Raw genomic sequence first — 20,011 nt, 5'->3', positions numbered from 1 at the left:
TGTGTGTGTGGCAGAGAGACAAAGACTATGAATACAGAAGTCAATGTATGTGTGTGTGTGTGTGTGTGTGTGTGTGTGTGTCAGTGGTGATCCCCAGCCTTGTGCCCCTAAGGTCCAGAGGCTGTCATGGAGGGCAGGAAGGGGATGATTCCACCCCTGACCCAAAACCCGATCTGCCGACAACCGTCATTCTCAGAGCCTTCTGGAACCTTCCATGGACTCATTCCACTCTGGTGTCATGCCTCCGCTCTTCGCGTGTGAGGAGAAAACAGGCAGTTTCTGAAAAAAGACGAGCTGAAAATAAAAAAGTGACGTGACAGTAAGTAGGCTAACATGACGGGGGTATCACTGAAATAACCTTTTTTTCTTTTTTTAATTCAAGCCGTGTTCTTGCTACATTGGACTGGAGTTTGTAAAAGAAGTGTGACAGGAAGACAGTGGGGAGAGAGGGGGGGGGGGGGATGCATCACATGGTAAAGAGCCGCTGTGCTAAGGCCTCAGCCTACAAAGTCCACGCTCTTAACAGGTGAGCTACCAGGGCTGCGTGGTCACAAACTGCATTTCTGATAGCTCTCACTCATCACCTCCATGCAAATCTATCGAGTTCATGGACGTACTGATTTAAAGGCAGCGCGTAAAGTATCGATCATTGGATTTGAAACTAGGCCAATGAGCCTTCAGTTCAAAGGTCATGCCAGTTTGTTCGATTAATCCGAATGCTTCCCTGCTGGACGGATGCGTTTCGATGGGACGCACGTCTGCTCGCTGTCGATGTTGCCCCCCTGTGAATGACCCTGGTGAGAGCAGTCCAAACAAACCAGACGCTGGTTCCCTCCACGTAACGTTGAGCTTCCCAGTCTTGTCACTAGATGTCTCTGGTGGTCCAGAGGAGGGCGTAGGGGGGCGTAGCTACCCCCCACTCCCCAGCATGGTAGTGATGTCTGTGTGTGGTGTCTGTCTGATTGTATAACAAACACCTGTTTCCTGTCTGTAATCTCGTTTTATTTTCTCTATTAACTACAAATCGTGTATTCTGACCTCGGAGAGAGAGAGAGAGAGAGAGAGAGAGAGAGAGAGAGAGAGAGAGAGAGAGAGAGAGGAGAGAGAGACAGAGATCTGGTCATTTTGGTTGACTTGTCAAGTTGTGACATTAACCCTCTCTCCAAACGGCAGGTTGTGTAAGACTTACAAGCCCAGAAGCTAAACTTGAACTCACACCGTTATAGTGGCAGCTCCACAGGTGATGGTAAAGTGCTTTGCGTCGCCAGTCACACTGTATGTGTAATACCTTTCAGCAGAACCGTCGCATGGGTTGTGCCAACTGTGCGACCGCACAGGTCTCACAGGCCTTGCGCCTGCCTGGTTTGCGATCACAAGTTGTTTTTTGTTTTTTTTTCCAAGATTTTTTTATTCCTGTTCTGGACTCGATGTGCTCTAAATGAAATTCGTATATTTTTTCATTCATGATTTACGCGACGCCACAGGGCGTTTGAGCAAGCCCCGTGAGAGTGCGAGGAGCAAGAAGGAGTGTGTGATTCTTGCGCGTGCATCACGGTGTACGTCAATAAGCAGGGCCTCGCATGTTAAGTTCGCACAGGGCCTCTCACAGGAGAACAATCAAACCAAGTTCGCTGTAGTAATGGCGCGGCAATGAACGGAGCGAGGCTTGGTGTGCAGAGTGTACTCCGTACTTCATCGCTTGCGATCATTATAGTGATTTTGACGTTGATTACTTGCCCTTTGGATCTCGGCAGGAAGTGGCGCTCGTTTCATATGATTAGACTCAGAAAGAGAACAAAGGTAGGTGACGTCAGAGGAGGATGACACAGGTGTCATCAAAGAGGAGGGAGAGAAAAGGACCAGGTTGTAAAAAGCACAGAGGAAATAGTGGGAACATTTGAGGAAAGTGGTGTAATTAGCGCTGTTTGAGTCCCGTTACCTACAATTATCTATAATCGACAGTATTGATTAAAATATGCACGATTACCTCAAGTTCACAAAATGTCCGTTAATCAATAACGGTTTAAATGCCTTGTTTCAGAATCGAACCAACAACCTTCTGATTAATAGCCCGACTCCCTAACCGCTCGGCCATCTGACCCCCATCATGTTTACTTGCCCCTCTTCATCATCTCCATGGTCACCGTCTCGGTGGGAGGGGGACGCAGGGAGTCATCCGAGACAGGAAGCGGCGCTTTGACCTTCAGCTCCGACCCCCCACCGTGTCCAAGAGGTCAGAGGTCGGAGGTCATAGGGGCCCGTCCGGGTTGGCTGCCACCCACCAGGGGTTGTGGGTAATGAGAAGTGAAGCAGGCTGTGTACCCCCATACCTACTCTGTGGAAAACAGCTGTGGTAGGACACACCAGTGTGTGTACAAGTGTGTGTGTGTATCTGTGTAATGTACGTGTGTGTGTTGTACATGTGTGTGTGTGTGTGTGTGTGTGGGCATTGTCTATTCACAGTAGGTGTGTGTGCAATATGGATGCCTGCTTTTTCACAAACTTAATAATATATTGAGTGTTGCCTTTTGGGGCGAACGCCATATTCATTAAAAGTATTCAATTGGATGCATGGGCAGATCTAATGTCAAGACTCAAGATAAAGAACATCAAACAGCCCTCTCTAAGGAACCAGCATAATTGTTTTTAGATAACCATCTCATCAGCCTCAGCCTCTAAACCAATTAGCTTTACTGGAGGATTAGCATACTGATGGTATCAGATGAGATGAAGAAGCTATGCTTCTCAGGGCATTGTTTTCCCAGAATGCATCAGGTCTTGTGTGAGAAACCGAAGACGTGGATGACAGACGGACGAAAGAGGCTGAAGCTCCTCTCCTGTCTTCTGATCTTTCGTCTTCGGTTTAGTTCTGCTCTGCCGTCGAGGACGTTCCCTTCGGACCCCCTTCCTCCTCCACCCAAGCTCTGCTCATGTATATTGATTAGCCAGCGACACCCCATTGGTCTGCATTAGGTAATCGAGTGGCCTGATTTGCATATCTCTCATCTGCTGGTCCCATGACTTGTTAGCGGACCTCCCTACATGCACTCCTGTGTAATGAGTGTTTCCTGCGTGTGGAAATACACCTGAGGGCAGAGCCAGAAGAGAGAGGCGCTTTACATGGTTTTCCACTTCCATATTCTATATCCTTGTCCTTAGTCTATATCCAGAGATTATATCCAGAAAGAGAGAGAGAGAGAGAGAGAGAGAGAGAGAGAGAGAGAGAGAGAGAGTGAGAGAGAGAGAACAGGAAGGAGAGAAGAGGAAGAGCCGATCTCCTGAATCTCCTCTTCGTCATCATGATAAATATGCATCACTGCACCCTCAGATTAGGGTGTTAGCAAGGTGATCTCTGCTGCCCTTGACAAAATGATGTCATTCGTTGCCCTAAATCTACAGCCATTTCCTTGTGTGTGTGTGTATGTGTGCATGTATGTGTGCATGTATGTGTGCATGTATGTGTGCATGTATGTGTGCATGTTTTGGTGTTTGCATCATGTGGCAAGACACATTTATTTGTAAAGCACCTTTAAAAACAATCAGTGGAAAATGGACACCTGATATAATGTATCTGTTAAAATGAACACTGTTGACATTTGACTGGACAAGCTGGATTGAATATGAAACTATGTGAACCATTGGGATAACCCTTCTGCCATTTGTGTTTTCTTTTTATTTGGTCTACACTTGTATTATATATTATTATTATTATATTTCTATATTGTTATTATAAATATATATAATATTGTATGACATGCTGTGTGAGACTCACTGTCAAGGAACAATCAGTGTTGCTCAAACTGCTGTTCAATCAGCTAAGGGAGAATACGGCTCTAAAACAACTAACATTAATCACAAGGACACATGCACAGACCTATAGTACATATACAATATAACATTTCTAGGTATGTGTAGAGTATCGTAGGCTAGGTAGAATGTGTGCGTCTTCAGATGTGATTTAAAAACATCCACAGTTGGAGAGGATCCGATGTGGAGCTGAAGACTATTCCAGGCATGATACTGCAAGTGAGAAGGCACCAATCACCCTTAGGTTCGGAGCTGCCGAGCTACCTTGATCCTTCATGCACACGCTCTGTTAGAGCAACGACAATTTGATTGTCAACAAGTGGTTTCACACCGCGCTCGGAGCACGCATCAGACACGAGACGCACAGCTCACTGACGATCATTAATTCATAGCCATCACAGCATGGGGCCACCATGTCCCTCAAACAGCTGGATAGAAAAGAAGTGCGGTTCCAAGTGTGGAATACAGAAGAGAGGCGAGAGAAGAGAGGGGAGGGAGGGAGGGTGGAACTGGAGTTCTGTCAGTTGGTGACTTTAACACGTCAAAAAAAAAGAACGATGAGATGAGTGTCTTGAAAAGGAATGCGTGCGCGTGTGCGTGTGTGTAAACGTTATACATACTGCGTAAATATTTGTTCTTGTGAGAGAAATCAAGAGGGTAGGTCCAACTCTTTCTTCCCTCTGCCAGCAAAGTTCTGGAAAAGGAAAGTTTACCTAATGATGCCACCTGAACCAAATTTTGCACGGAGGGGAGAGAAAATGTTTTGAAGGAATATGCCAGAAGCAAGAGAAAGATAATGAGGGAGAGTGAGTGACGGAGAGAGATGTTTATAAAAGCTTTGACTCCGACCAGATGATATCTCTGGGTCTCTCTCTCTCAGACTAACGTAAGGATTGACCTTCAACATGACACCCTTCGTTAACCCTTGTGTTATCTTCGGGTCATTCTGACCCATCAGTCATTGTGACCCACCGTCGTATTGTGACAACTTCACCGCATACAAAAACAAAGTGAAGCATTTTCTTTTAACCGTTGGGCTGTCTCAGACCCCCCACATTGCGTAGGTTAAAAGAAAATTATTTTTATTTGTTTTTGTATTGGGTAAAATTGGGTAAACATAAGGTTCGTTATGAACCTTTGGGTTCCATAACGAAGAGCCATTCCCTCTCTTCCGCTCATACCACTCAGTCCTCTCCTCTGATTCCTTCTCACCTCCTTCCCAGCGTTCCCCCTGACTCCATCTACCTACCCGGGCCTCTTGGAAGCTGTGTGACCGGGGCCTGGGGGAATGTGTGTGTTAGCTCGACAAGGGTCTTCACTCTGTCTGTCTCTCCACCGTTGGCCTGGCGGGACTTGAGACTCCTACTCTGAGAGAGAGAGAGCTGTGAAATGCTCAAATTGACCGCTAACACGTTTTCCTCCTCCTCCATCCTCTCCATCCGCCCTTCTCACGTCCTAAATGAGTCCATTCAGTCTGAGTTTCTTTTTTCATTTCCTATCTCCTTATCTCCTGTCCGCCCTCATCGGGCTCCTGACACTCCAGTCTGTCCTCTAACAGAATGTACTGGTTATCGGTAAAGACAGAGTCCCATGTGTATGGAATTGGATGTGCTGTGGATTATGAGAATTTCAGTCCAGTCAGAGAAAGAAAGGGAGAACATGAACGAGCAAGAGAGAGAAAGAGAGAGAGAGGGAGGGGGAGAGAGGGTGGGGGAGAGAGAGGGAGATCAAAAGATAGATGAAGGGCACAGGAGAAAGTAATAAGGTGACCAGATCCAGACAAAGTTTTGCTGAGCCAATCTTGCTCTCCCTAACCATGGCATCTTAGTGTTCTGTGTTTGAGGAGACATCAGACCACATCATAGTGAGCTGCAGCACCTGGGCCCAAGGTGGGCGTTGAGGGAGCCATTTTAGAACTGATAAATAGACGTCAAGTCAGTCAAAGGGAAAAAGGTACACCAGTCTAGGCTGCTAGGCAGTTAAGTCATGTTCAACTCCTTGCTTAATGGCAGAGAGATATGTATAAAAACACATTTGTAAAAGTGTAAACAGGTGTGTCCCGCGTTCCCGCGTGTCACGCTCGTGCGTATGGGGCAAGGAGGTTATATATACACCGTGCGCAAGGGGCAGAAATGTGCGTAGCATGCGCTCTCAAACTGCTTGGCGCTGAAGGTTATTCAGAGCTCTCATACAATCTCTCTCCATTCGCTAGACAGTGGGAATACATCCGAAGACCTGAAATGGTGAAGGCTATTTGAGGGGAAGACTTCAAGCACTGAGATCTGCAAGACACGGGGCATGGAACCGTGTAACACAGAGATTATTATATTAAAAACGACACATGTGAATGCTTTGTTTTTTTGTTTTTAATACTTTTGTCGATAGATAATTTAGAATAAGTTTTATTTTAATATTCACCCGCTCACAAAAACTATCAACTAATCTTGGAACGCATAGAAGATGGACCCTATTTTTAATATCACAGTCGTTGACAGTATACTAAACGAGCCCAACATCTCTGCTAACCAGACGGACAACTACAACCAGTTCGTTCAGCCTGTCTGGCAAATTGGGCTGTGGGCTATCGCTTACTGCAGCATCGTCGCCGTGTCAGTGGTCGGTAACCTGGTGGTCATCTGGATCATTCTCGCGCACAAACGCATGAGGACCGTTACCAACTATTTCCTGGTAAATAAAACGAGCCTATCAATTTGTACAGTCTTAAAAATATGTTGATAGAATTGTAGCTATTTGCATGAAATTAGGCTATCTGAAGTCTGGTTAAAATTGATGAGGGCTCAAACTGTTGATACCACTATATGGCATGAGTACGAGTTTCCTTACGGTGAACCTAACGGCGCTGACCCCCTCTCATAGTTTAGATTACTTCAGTCCTTTCGGTGCCCAGGTAAAACCAGTTAGGGTTATTTTGGACCAGTATAGGGTCGCTGTGTGACTGGGTCAAAATGAACGAATGTGACAGAGGTATTGTAGCTGAAGAGCAAATTTAACTAAACTCGACTAGACCCCCTGCGACTAACGTAGGCTTCGGCTAATTGGACAATACTGTCACCAAAATCTACAACAACAACAAATCTTTTTTTATTGCACTTTAGGTCAACCTGGCATTCGCTGAGGCCTCAATGTCGGCTTTCAACACAGTGATCAACTTTGCCTATGCTGTCCATAACGAATGGTACTTTGGGACAGTCTACTGTCGCTTTCATAACTTCTTCCCCATAGCGGCTGTCTTTGCCAGCATCTATTCCATGACGGCCATCGCGTTGGATAGGTGAGTTGCAACATCACAACACGAGAAACATCGAGCACTACTCACACCTCTCAAATCTTGCAAAAATGTCGAGCGAACGCCTGCTGTTCCACTCAACTCGAGTGGGCACTGTACGTGCGTGCGACGTGATGTCAGTGTGACAGTCTTGTGAGGTGTTAGTTTTGTGTTATATGAAAATGAAATGTAAATGAAATGTTCTCAGTTTCAGGGAGCGGTGGGAATTGGATAGGTGGGAAAAAAATCAATCCTATAAGGGCGGTGTTTGAAAGAACAAGCTCCTCCATTAAATTGGAAAACAAAACCAAGGTGCCGCTTTGCACAACACACAATCCCCTGCGCTTTCAGAAACAATTTAAACAAACGCCCCTAACTTCCGGGAATTGGCGAGGCCACCTGGCATTAGCTTTGCATGATTAGCTTTAATTCAGAGAGATACGAAAATCCAAACAGACACTTCAGCACAGCAGCTGGTATTAGGCCCCGAGACAGAAAGCTAGTACTTGTTAAAGCTCTCACCGGATAAGACCCCTGCAAGGTACAACACAAATGCAGGCAATCAATTATGCCTGTCTCTCTCCAACTCTAGCCATCAGATGCTGGCTTTAAATTCAAGATGGTAATTGAAAATTAAACTTGGCCAGTGGAATGGAAAAGTAATCAGGTTCCCAACAGAATCCCTGCTGTGTGTGTGTGTGTGTGTGTGTGTGTGTGTGGCAGGTTGAGAGAGATGGAGATGTGTGAAAATGCGTTGTTTATGTGTCTGTCCTGCTTGCATGTCCGCGTAAAGGTACCACTGTGTCTTGCGTTGTCTTGTCCCAAGAATTTCAGTGCCCAGTTTGACCTTGTGTTGTTGCTGTGCACCTTACGATAAAAACGTGAAACTTGAAAGTGTCTGGTTTGCGGGTGTGTTAAGGTACATGGCCATCATCCACCCCCTGCAGCAGAGGTTGTCCTCCACACAGACCCGTGTGGTCATCGGCGTGATCTGGTTGCTGGCCCTTCTCCTGGCCTTCCCTCAGTACTACTACTCCGCCACGGCTGTGCTGCCCGGCCGAACCGTCTGCTACATAGACTGGCCTGACTACAGCTCCCTCGACTTCCAGAAGATGTGAGTAATCACACTTGACGAAGTGCTGCGTTTGTGCGCCCCACGTGCGATAGCGGTACGTCAGCTGGTTTGTGTTTGCCTCCCTGCCTCGTCTCTATTCCGGGGGGGGGGGGGGGAGGGGGGGGGTGAACACTACTTGAGAAGCTAATTACAGATCATGTGGTGATGAAAATGAAGTTGTATTTTTCGGGGGGTCGGCAGCTGAGCCGCAAAACCCCACTTCCTCTCTCCCACCCTCTGCTGTCGTGCCCAATCCCAGCCCTCGTCCCTAGCTGCTCTCTCACGATTTGATTGAGACGATAAACAACAATGAGGTCCGTGTGTGTGTATGGAAGTAGGGGTGTGTGTGTGCACGTGTGTCTGTAGGGGAAAGGGTGTGTGTGTGTGTGTGTGTGTGTGTAGAAGGAGGTGTGCTTGTGTGTGTCTGTCGGAGGAGGTGTGTGTGTGTAGAAGGAGGAGGTGTGTGTGTGTCTGTAGGAGGAGGTGTGTGTGTGTGTCTGTAGAAGGAGGAGGTGTGTGTGTGTCTGTAGGAGGAGGTGTGTGTGTGTGTGTCTGTAGGAGGAGGTGTGTGTGTGTGTCTGTAGGAGGAGGTGTGTGTGTGTGTCTGTAGGAGGAGGTGTGTGTGTGTGTCTGTAGGAGGAGGTATGTGTGTGTGTCTGTAGGAGGAGGTGTGTGTGTGTCTGTAGGAGGAGGTGTGTGTGTCTGTAGGAGGAGGTGTGTGTGTGTCTGTAGGAGGAGGTGTGTGTGTGTCTGTAGGAGGAGGTGTGTGTGTGTCTGTAGGAGGAGGTGTGTGTGTCTGTAGGAGGAGGTGTGTGTGTGTCTGTAGGAGGAGGTGTGTGTGTGTCTGTAGGAGGAGGTGTGTGTGTCTGTAGGAGGAGGTGTGTGTGTGTCTGTAGGAGGAGGTGTGTGTGTGTCTGTAGGAGGAGGTGTGTGTGTCTGTAGGAGGAGGTGTGTGTGTGTTTGTTTCTAGAAGGAGAGGGGTTGGGGGTCTGAGAGGAGCCTTGGGGTGGAGGGCAGCTAGGGAGATGTTCCAGATGGTAGAGCTGAAGTGTCCTACATGTCCAGCTGATGTGAAGAAGATCCCTGAGGGGTGAGAGTGTCTGCCTGTCTCCTCACTCGCCTCCTCTCCCCTCCTCTCCCCTCCCCTCCTCTCCCCTCCCCTCCTCACTCGCCTCCCCTCCCCTCCCCTCCCCTCCCCTCCCCTCCCCTCCCCTCCCCTCCCCTCCCCTCCCCTCCCCTCCCCTCCCCTCCCCTCCCCTCCCCTCCCCTCCCCTCCCCTCCCCTCCTCTCCTCTCCTCTCCTCTCCTCTCCTCTCCTCTCCCCTCCCCTCCCCTCTCCTCTCCTCTCCCCTCCCCTCCTCTCCCCTCCCCTCCCCTCCCCTCCCCTCCCCTCCCCTCCCCTCCTCTCGCCTCCCCTCCTCTCGCCTCCCCTCCTCTCGCCTCCTCTCCCCTCCTCTCTCCTCATCATGTCTGCGAACCGATTCGAGAATTCGTAGGTGGAGCTGGTGTGATTTAAACTCCCCCCCCCCCCAAGAAACGAAAAAACATCCTTCGTTGCCGTGGGCGCTGACATTGTTGTCTTTCCGCTTCAGCTACTATGTCTGCGAGGTTCTTCTGATCTACTTCCTGCCCCTGTGCATTATGGGGTGTGCATATCTGGTGGTGGGCGTGACCCTGTGGGCCGGTGAGATCCCTGGGGATTCCTCGGACCGCTACAGAGAGCAGCTCACAGCGAAACGCAAGGTACCGCACACACACACATGCACTCACACACACATGCACACACTCACACACGCACACACACACGCTACTACTTGTACCGTGTGCTCCTCCATGTCCTCTGCCAGGTGGTGAAGATGATGATCGTGGTGGTGTGTACGTTTGCCGTGTGCTGGCTGCCCTTCCACGTGTACTTCCTGGTGCACCAGTTCTTCCCCAAGATGTTTGAGGAGCGCTACATCCAGCAGGTGTACCTGGCCATCATGTGGCTGGCTATGAGCTCCACCATGTACAACCCCATCATCTACTGCTGCCTCAACGACAGGTGACACTGCCTGTCTGTCTGCCTGCCTGTTTATCTTTACGCCTGCCTGCCTGCCTGCCTGACTGTCTGCCTGTCTGCCTGTCTGCGTCTGTCTGTCTGTCTATCTATCTGCCTGCCTGTCTATCTGTACGTCTGTCTGTCTGTCCATCGACCCATTGGCTTACCTGTCTGTCCGTCTGTTTATGTTCCTCTCTCTCTCTCTCTCCAGATTCAGGGCAGGGTTTCAGCAGATGTTCTGCTGGTGTCCGTGTGTCGCTGCCAGCTCATACGAGGGACTGGAGCTCAAATCTACCCGCTACCTACAGACCCAGGTTCGTCTGCTGTGTGTGTGTTTGTACGCGTGAGGGAGAAAGAGGCAGTGAGAGAGAGAGAGAGAGACAGAGAGAGACAGTGAAACCCTTCTACCATGTGGTCCCAGGTCAGTGTGTACCGGGCAAGCCGGATGGAGACCAGCGTGTCCACCGTTATCCAGCCCACAGACCTGGACCGTTTTAGGGCCGAACAGCCAGCCGGCACCCCTCTCAACCTCCAGGCCGCGGAGCCCACCTCGAATGGCTCCTCCCAGTCTGCCAAACACAACTTGGAATCGCGTGCAAGCCTTGTGAATTAAGAGACTGGCTCTCGGTCCAACCTGGATGGGACAAGTTCAGATACCGATTGAGACTCACTGCTAGTCCCACTCCCTTGTCATAAGCACGTTTGTTCTCTGTACAGTTCCAACCAAATTCCAGAACTTTAGATACCTTAACCCTCCGCTGCCCTGAGCAACAGAAATATCTCAGTGTCCAGTTATTAGGTTACAGCTGTGTGTATAGGGGCAGTGTGTGTGTGTGTGTGTGTGTATGTGTGTATAGGGGCAGTGTGTGTGTGTGTGTATGTGTGTATAGGGGCAGTGTGCGTGTGTATGTGTGTATAGGGGCAGTGTGCGTGTGTATGTGTGTATAGGGGCAGTGAGTGTGTGTATGTGTGTATAGGGGCAGTGTGCGTGTGTATGTGTGTATAGGGGCAGTGTGCGTGTGTATGTGTGTATAGGGGCAGTGTGCGTGTGTATGTGTGTATAGGGGCAGTGTGCGTGTGTATGTGTGTATAGGGGCAGTGAGTGTGTGTGTGTGTGTTGGGTGACAGCAGCTGTTTAGGAGGATTACCCCCCCTGCCCCTGACAATGTGTGGAGGGTTGCTCTGTACACCAGACCAGACCACGAGGGCAGCTATAAACAGAACAGATGAGAGACAGAGAGACAGAGAAGGAGAAGAGAAGAGGGGCGAGGGGGAGAGCGGGGGGGGGGGCAGGGTGGGACGGGGGAACGAGAGATGCTTTTCCTCCAGCTCCTCTGTTCCACACAGTCCTCAGGGAGTCAGGCGGCTGAGCGGTTAGGGAATTGGGCTAGTAATCAGAAGGTTGCCGATTTGATTCCCGGTCGTGACAAATTGACGTTGTGTCCTTGGGCAAGGCACTTCACCCTACTTGCCTTGGGGGGGAATGTCCCTGTACTTACTGTAAGTCGCTCTGGATAAGAGCGTCTGCTAAATGACTAAATGTAATCTGTCCACACAGAGTAACAACAGGAAAACACGCATGAAGCCAGAGGATGCTTGAAACTAGGCCCAGATTAAACTAGCATGCGTTTAACGTGCGTAGGGGTGTTCGTTAGTGACCCATAGGTTTGTATGTGCATCATGTGAGCCTAGCAAACTGTACTTTACACGAAGTAGAGCCACAAACATGTGCATCAATGGCTCATTGGAGCTGTGAAAGAGATGTGCGAAGGGATATTATTCATCGAAGCAGTCAGACATGGTGTCTGTAGCCATACTGGCATGTTTATGCATGAGTGTGTATGATGTCATGTTTATGTTAGTGTATGTACTTGCGTCCACATCAACATACTGCTTGATGTCAAGGCAGAGATGGTTGCCAGGAGTTCCTCACAGATGCGTAGACCAGGCGGGCTGTGTGTGTGTGTGTGTGTAAGGAGTGTGTGTGTAAGGTGTGTGTGTGGTGTGTGTGTGAGGTGTGTGTGAGGTGTGTGTGTGTGTGTGAGGTTGTTTTGATCATGCTTGGGCTCCCTGTCGCACACCTGATTGAACAGCCACCAGCTGCTGCCCCCTGGAGGTCAGTGTGTGTGTGTGCGCACAAACACACACACACACACACAGACCCGTACACACACACACAGTCACACACAGAGACCCATACACACACACACACACACTCACATACCCTTTCACACATGGACACGCAGCCAAGCTTCAGACAAGATGGAGGAAATGGACCATCACAAGTGTTGTTAATAGTTGTTGAAATGTAATGTTATTGTCAGTATTTGTGTTTACATGTGCTATATGAACAATGTGTGAATATGTGTATAATAGTGTCTTATTTAATGATCCACACACTATTGAACTGACTACATTGGAACATCCCTGTCTTTTACATACTGGACTAATGTATGTATTTAGGGCTTCTGTTGTGTTTTGTGAGTAATGACATGAGCTGAGAATGCAGATCACATATTAAATAAATGTTTTTCTGATCCAAAAAATATAAATATATTCTGTTTGTCAGGATAGAATACGCGCTGCGAACGTTAGGAGGAAGGTGGAGAGTTGTGAAGAGAACGCTGTCAAGTTGTCATTTCTGTTATGTGTCATTCCAACTTGTGTTGACAGTTGGTGAACCGCGATACACGCGACTGGTTTTCTAAAGAGATGCCTGATTTGACACAGGCTCTATTGTGCTGAAATCCAGATATGACATTGTGAACAGCCCATTTAACGTACAATTTTCTTAATGTGACGGAACTTGGATGAGGAGACAGACGGTGACAGTTAAAGATAGTGAAGAAGTGCAATGAAGAGACTGCGAGAGAAAGAAAGGAGAGAGGTGGAAGATTGCGGCAGGGTTACATTAACTTCAGAGCTCCGTTCTTTAATTGTATCGGCATCATTGTACCATGGTCTATTACTTATACTTCAGTTGACTTCTCTAAGCACCTGGGCTACATTTGATGGCATGCGAACGTCAGGTTCGGACGGTTCCCCTGTTCTCGGGGTTAGCAGCGGGAACCTGCTTCATTGCGTCTGTTTGATGTTGTAAATACGACTGTCATCTCGGATGCACTTCAAGAGGGAGATTGACTTGGGTTCAGGCAGAGGGCAAGACGCACTGCTGTATGAAAAGCGGCGTCACGGTAGACAAAACTTAACATGAAGAGACTGACAATTATGTCTGTAGCCGTTCTGACTGTCAAACATACATCTACGTTGTATTAAATTGGCGCCATCTAGTGGCAAAACGTATACTGCAACCATACATGCTAAAATATTTTCACCTTTACATGAAGACAACCTGATCACAAGGCTGAACACAGTTTGTAGACCTCTGGGCTGTCCTCAGTCACACCTGGCTGCAGCACAACTACAGTTGGAGGGGCTAGTTTCAGTACACATTCATGTGTTTTGTCTTTTCACAGAACTGCATATTCTGTTAACAGAACTTTTACAAAGGAACTATCAATACTGCACTGAACTAAGATCGCCTTTCCTGCACATGTTCACTGGTATCTTCTCCCGTAGGAGGACAGCCCTGATTGGACAGGGAGAGAGGGGTGGACAGCCCCTGAGGAGAAGAGCCAGATCTCATCCATACAGCTCTCTTTAGATGAGGTCACTAATAAGACTGTAGAACAATTTAGAAAATCTTCTGGAGAGAAGAGCAAATGCATAACCTTACCAACCTGGCAGAGGAATTGGAAACCTCAATCAGCAACACGGTCTTACATAACATCACACCTACCTCACATGTACAAAATGATAACTCAAAACCACCAAGGAATTACACGAGAACACAGGAATTTGAAGCTTGCACACACTGCCCTGATATCTCTACATTCAACACCAGTGGTGACCCATCTAAGACTAATCAGAAACACATGGGCCAACGTAAGTACATTATGCAATTGGACACGTGATCCCGTTCTCCTACAGCTCACATCTCCCTACTGGCAAAGCACATCATGGTCAGGTGACTGGTGATTGGTCAAGACCCCAAAGAGGAAGAAACTCAAGATGGTGGTTGCCATAGTCACCAGTGTAATCATGATTGTTGTCATCATTGGGTGATCAATGGCTTCATGCCAACCAAACTTAAGGTCTTCAACCCAGGTTCTGATCACAGAGCCTGAGTGATCAGAACCCTGCTGAGCTTGATCCTTGTGTTCAATCAAAATATGGACCAAACATTTGTACAGTCAGGTGACTTTTTGTACAGTCGGGCTCGTAATCTGAAGGTTGCCAGTTCGATTCACGGCCGTGCTAAATGACGTTGTGTCCTTGGGCAAGGCACTTCACCCTACTTTCTTCGGGGGAATGTCCCTGTACTTACTGTAAGTCGCTCTGGATAAAAGTGTCTGCTAAATGACAATGTAATATGTATACAGACCTATGAAAAAAGACCAAAATGCATGCATTATTTACAAAGATTTTTTTATTAATCGTCTTAAATTTTAATCATGTGGACGTATCCTAACATTACATTCATAAATTCAACCGGCCTTTTCAGAAACCCACAGTGAAATGCACGCAAAACACATTCAAATGCTTCTATGAAATTACACTGGTCAAAAAACATTCAAATAATTCCCTCATACTTAGTTTACACCAGATCTGAATGGATTCAGTGTGTTCTAGAAGTGGTGGTATAACAATCACTAGCAGGGAACATGCATCACTACAGTATACCAGGCAGATGAAGGTCTAAGATGCATTTGGCCGTACCACAACTCCTTCGTAAAGGCACATAGGTGGACTAGTACAAAATCCCAATATAAACTATGGCAGGAATACAACAGTCCTTTTTCTGATGAAACATTTTGAACACTGCATAAATATCCTGCAACTCAATACTTGGTCTGATTGCACGAGAAAATAAAATGAGATTAGTGCGATTGATGGCAGTCGCACTAATTTCGACCAACAAGTTATTTATCATAATACTTTTACTGCGCTTCGTCTGAATTGAAGTCTGGGGCACAACATCTATAGTACTGTTCTCTTTCCAAACTCTGGCTTTTGCCTGAGAAAGACACCAGCCACCAAAAACCCTGGAGGCCCCAAATATCTAAAACACGAATTACCCTTTTTGGATGCACAAACCCAGCTCCACATTAGAAAGGTTGGTTCTCCAACAATAGGACCATAACATTGCCACTATGGCTGCTACTTAAGCACTGTAGGGAGAAGTACAAACAAATGTTCACTTCCAAAAACAGAACCACACATAAAAGGCATATGGCATTAAACATAACCTACACTAACCATGAGATGTTAACATTTGCTTTTTAGATAAAAAAGGTTTCCCAGATCTTCAAACAGCCACTGATGTAGACAAGTGCTAAACATTTTATTTAAAATTACCACAAACATGAAAATTGTCATTGTGTGGCTAACCCAATAGAAAACCGTTCAAAACTGCCAAGTGCTAAACCTCCCACAAACCACTAGAATATTCCATCCCCTCAGTGACCTAATCTGCAAGTGGCTCCTCATTGGCCCGTTGGACACCAGCAGGAGGATTCCGACTGGTTCAGAGCAGAACAGACTTCCAAAGCTAGACCCATTACCTTGGAAGACAGTTCCGTGTTCCCAGTCTGAAGTTCCATTGCTCTCTATACACCAGTAGGAAGGAGTCTCAAACCTAGAAGAGACCTAGGTGAGGTCTGGATGTCAGGAAGAGTGTTTCAGTGGTACGTGTTGAAGTCCCTTTTGTAAAAAGGCACCATCTTTGTGTTCATGTGTGTGGGTGTGCGCGAGCGTGATGTCACTCTCAGTCCACACCACCCTGCAGGAGAGGGGTCTTCTCACTGGGTGAGGTGTTTAGACTGGCATCCAGGAGAGTATCACATGGTTTGATCTGTCAGTTAGGAGAGAGCGAGAGAGAGAACCCATAAGGAACAGCAGGGGCTGAATGTCACGAGAAAATACAAAAACAATATTACAGGAAGCTGGTGAGGGGGAGAAAAAAAACTGGTACAAGGTCATCCCAAACAAGCTGAAAACAAATTTTCCACAGAAGTCATGGAGGACCAGTCTCCCTCTGAAGAGTCTCTGCCCAGTCTTGACGACAACGACTAAAGTAATCAAGCAAAGCTGTTAAACGTTCATACGTGACCTCATAGGTAACAAGGTCAAACCCAAAGTGCAGGTGTGTTTTGCAATTGAGATGCTCAACACCGCTGTCACGAGTCAGTCAAACCACTGCACACGCCTAATTGAACAGTGGCACGTGAGATGGAGAATCCTTGTAGCCTGTGTGACATCAGTTCATGCAGGACACCCCCTGAAAACACATTCTTCCACCGGTGATAACGATTAGGCAGGGAATTGGAGGAGGGGTTGATGGAGGCCATTTATGGATGCAAGATTGTGTCAAGTTCAAAAATAATGTTATATCCAAAAACCGTATTTCTATCCTGAATTTACCTCCAAACTTGAGGATCAGTTAACCAAGTTAAGACAGTCTCAGCTGAAAGGTTCAGTGTAATAATTGTTATGGTATCAAATGGAGACTCAAACTGCAATTAGTCGTCTGAATCCATTAAGCCGTTTTGTAGACAAATGTGATCCCTGTCGTTGTGCGTGTTGTGTACTTACACCCACCTGTGTCTTTCATGATATATTTGTCCTTCTGTGTTTCATGGGCGCCTTTGGCATTTACAGTGTCTTTATCGGTCGCCTGGAAGATAACCAGAGATCAACCAATGGGAGGAGCCACAGATAATCAGGTGATTGGAGTTGTGTAGGGTCAGGGTTGGTTTAACCCTTGTGTTATCTTTGGGTCATTGTGGGTCACAATGACCCACAATGTCTCAGACCCCCAGCATTGCGAGGGTTAAAAGAATTATTTTTATTTGTTTTTGTATTGGGTAAACACAACTATGGTTCGTTATGAACCTTTGGGTCATGTGACCCGAAGGCAGAACAAGGGTTAAGCTGGTGGCTCTTCCTTCAGTCAAGTGTGCGTGTGCATGCAGTGTTCTGATTTAAATGCTGGATTTCGAGATGCAGAGGACACATGCAATTGGTTAAGGGTACACCCCTTATGGACAATCATGACTAAATTTGACTTGGGAATGAGATTGAGAGTTGATCAGTGTGTCGTCCAATCCCAACAGGATATTGCCTCAGGAGGAGATGATGTAACCAAAACCAGCACTTCCACATCTACTTGGGAAATGGGAGTCAGGTGGCTGAGCGGTTAGGGAATCGGGCTAGTAATCAGAAGGTTGTTGGTTCGATTCCCGGCTATGCCAACCAAATTACGTTGTGTCCTTGGGCAAGGCACTTCACCCTACTTGCCTCGGGGAGAATGTCCCTGTACTTACTGCAAGTCGCTCTGGATAAGAGAGTCTGCTAAATGACTAAATGTAAATGTAATCTACTTGGGAATCGATAGGAACTGAATGGACTGACCATCTTGATTAGATGGTCACAGATGCTTGCGATGGGCTGTACGGATCTGGGGAGGGTGCTCCAGGTCTGGAGAGCAAACGTGTGAGAAACTCAACAGCGCTGCCCTCCAGACCCCAGTCTGAACAAACTACCTCAGAATCAACACAGATGGGAATCTGTTGAGGCAAATCATATTCCTCAACACTTCCTGATTTGGAAGATTGAGGGGGAAAGAGGGGGCGGGGCTAGTGACTAACCCCAGGGTTCTGTATAACTGTAGACTTGAATGCTTCCGTCTTAACGTTCTGCAAAAGAAGCACATTTGATCCTGAATCCCAGTAGGGCACAGGAAGCAGCACATTCGGACTTCACCCCTGTCACGTCTGATTATATATCCCGTCACGTCTGATTATATATCCAAGTCTACAATAAACCCACTTTGAACTAGATAAGTCACTGTTTACATTAAATATGTATTCACATAACACATCAGTTTGCCCCTCCTTCACTGATAAACATCCATCTTAGCCAATACAAAGCTCCAATACTACACAGATAAATACTAGAACACACAGTTCTGGACAAGAGCAGCATTTACACAACCCTTTAATCACTACTCTATCGCTTTTAGGAGACTTCTCACTGACCCTTGCACTTCTGGTAAATACAGAGCCATCACTGCCAGTCCCCCTCACTAGTGTGCCCCCCCCCACTAGTGTGCCCCCCCCACTAGTGTGCCCCCCCCACTAGTGTGCCCCCCCCCACTAGTGTGCCCCCCCCCCACTAGTGTGCCCCCCCCCACTAGTGTGCCCCCCCCCACTAGTGTGCCCCCCCCCCCCACTAGTCCCGTGAGTAACTGTAGCAGAGGACTGTCCAGGAGGAGTACTTATTAAATGCATGCAGCACTGTCAAACACAAACCAATGACAGCTTCCGACCATACTCTTCTGTCACTTGTTTAGTAGTGGTAATCCATCCATAGCGAAGAGCATCCAAATGCTGTTATACTAAACATGCAAGGCCTGAGCACACACACATGCACATTCACACAGTCCATGCCGTGTGTAGAGTCCTACCTTGTGTCGAAGTCCCAGAAGTATAGCGCCTAGGATAGTGACCAGGCCCAGGCCGATGAAGGTGTACTGCATGTACTCCATCACTGCTGGTAACACCACCAGGTTAGTGTGGAACGTGTCCAGGATGGGCCCGTCGATGTATCCACTCTGACAAAGATAGAGAGAGGTTAAGGTGGTATATGATGGGCCAGAGGTGGCTGTTAGAGAACTATGTTAGGGCCTGGAATGATGACATGTCTGTGGTACACATACCTCCTCAAACCAGATCATGGGCATCACCACATCGGAGATCTTCCCCGTCTCGCTGCAGAGGCAAAACAGGGTCACACACACACACACACACACGCCTTCAAGCAGAACCAGAACACACCAGGACTGCAGAACCCTTGGTCTTACAGGACCTGCTGGTTCTCAAAATCACGGCAGCTGATAGTGGTGTCGTTGTAAAGGGTCCAAACGTCAGGGGCACGGCTGAGGGTTTGGTAGATCAGAGTGGAATTAGGCTGCCTTACGTGATTCCTGAAACGGTCTTCATGAATAAGTTGAGCTGCAGACGGATGGACACATTCAGAGGGACACCAGTCTCCTGAAGGGGGGGGGACACACGGTATACTTTAGGACTCAGAAAAGAGCGGGAAAGGATTCTCTTTAATAAAAAGATATCGCTTGCATGCCTTGGAGGTCCTCCACAAACTTCTGACCACTTGCCTTCAAGCTTGACAAATCACCAGTGTTCAGTAACAATTTTTTAGTCATTTAGCAGACGCTCTTATCCAGAGCGACTTACAGTAAGTACAGGGACATTCTCCCCGAGGCAAGTAGGGTGAAGTGCCTTGCCCAAGGACACAACGTCATTTTGCATGGCCTGGAATCGAACTGGCAACCTTCAGATTACTAGCCCGCTTCCCTAACCGCTCAGCCACCTGACTCCCCTAAATAATAAATGTAGTTAAAAGTGAACCACCAGATTCCCTGTACGTTACTCTTCCCCAGTGTCATTGTCTGGAGGAAGATGGATGAATAGACCCATTTTATACCTCCTATTTTGTAGTGGAATGGTATGAAATCAATGGCCTTATAAATACTAAAAAAGGTACATTTGGAAGTTTAGTCAGGGCTGCCCCACTGGACAAACATACCTGCCGTCAAGGTTCTCTTCCATCTCAGGTGAGATTGTTTTTCCAGAAGTATGGTTATGTCAGAAGCTACTTATCTACTGGCGATTAGCTAAGACATT

The 20,011-nt window shown here is 47.4% G+C and overlaps 2 protein-coding genes across 5 annotated transcripts in view; one reads left to right on the top strand and one right to left on the bottom strand.

Annotated features, from left to right (window-relative positions):
- The first annotated feature begins 6,267 nt into the window (after window positions 1-6,267).
- Window positions 6,268-10,860, top strand: LOC136964525 (substance-P receptor-like). Its single transcript, XM_067258684.1, has 7 exons — window positions 6,268-6,495; window positions 6,924-7,099; window positions 8,013-8,207; window positions 9,799-9,949; window positions 10,054-10,250; window positions 10,459-10,561; window positions 10,669-10,860. Exons 1-7 carry the CDS (start codon window positions 6,268-6,270, stop codon window positions 10,858-10,860), a joined length of 1,242 nt encoding a protein of 413 aa, XP_067114785.1.
- A 3,858-nt stretch (window positions 10,861-14,718) lies between these two features.
- scarb1 (scavenger receptor class B, member 1) overlaps window positions 14,719-20,011 on the bottom strand; it is a 13,264-nt gene continuing 7,971 nt past the window's right edge. Inside the window, exons 9-14 of one of the 4 annotated variants that reach the window (XM_067258301.1) lie at window positions 19,287-19,360; window positions 19,027-19,078; window positions 18,775-18,921; window positions 17,957-18,004; window positions 16,908-16,983; window positions 14,719-16,161 (exon numbers count right to left, since the gene is read on the bottom strand). In XM_067258301.1, coding sequence (XP_067114402.1) covers window positions 16,148-16,161; window positions 16,908-16,983; window positions 17,957-18,004; window positions 18,775-18,921; window positions 19,027-19,078; window positions 19,287-19,360 — 411 coding nt within the window. In that variant the 3' untranslated portion in view covers window positions 14,719-16,147. The remainder of the gene's footprint in view (window positions 16,162-16,907; window positions 16,984-17,956; window positions 18,005-18,774; window positions 18,922-19,026; window positions 19,079-19,286; window positions 19,361-20,011) is intronic. The other 3 variants (XM_067258302.1, XM_067258303.1, XM_067258304.1) reach the window with 3 other exon arrangements.

The sequence above is a fragment of the Osmerus mordax genome, chromosome 20 (genome assembly GCF_038355195.1).
Source record: "Osmerus mordax isolate fOsmMor3 chromosome 20, fOsmMor3.pri, whole genome shotgun sequence".
Taxonomy (NCBI): domain Eukaryota; kingdom Metazoa; phylum Chordata; class Actinopteri; order Osmeriformes; family Osmeridae; genus Osmerus; species Osmerus mordax.
This window is presented reverse-complemented; position numbering and strand designations above follow the sequence as displayed.

What these genes read in the sequence shown, in the direction of transcription:
- LOC136964525 (XM_067258684.1), top strand. Translation starts at nt 6,268, where the DNA reads ATGGACCCTATTTTTAATATCACAGTCGTTGACAGTATACTAAACGAG. An exon ending in CCGTTACCAACTATTTCCTG is followed by an intron (nt 6,496 to 6,923) that starts GTAAATAAAACG and finishes ATTGCACTTTAG; the next exon opens with GTCAACCTGGCATTCGCTGA. An exon ending in AGCTCACAGCGAAACGCAAG is followed by an intron (nt 9,950 to 10,053) that starts GTACCGCACACA and finishes GTCCTCTGCCAG; the next exon opens with GTGGTGAAGATGATGATCGT.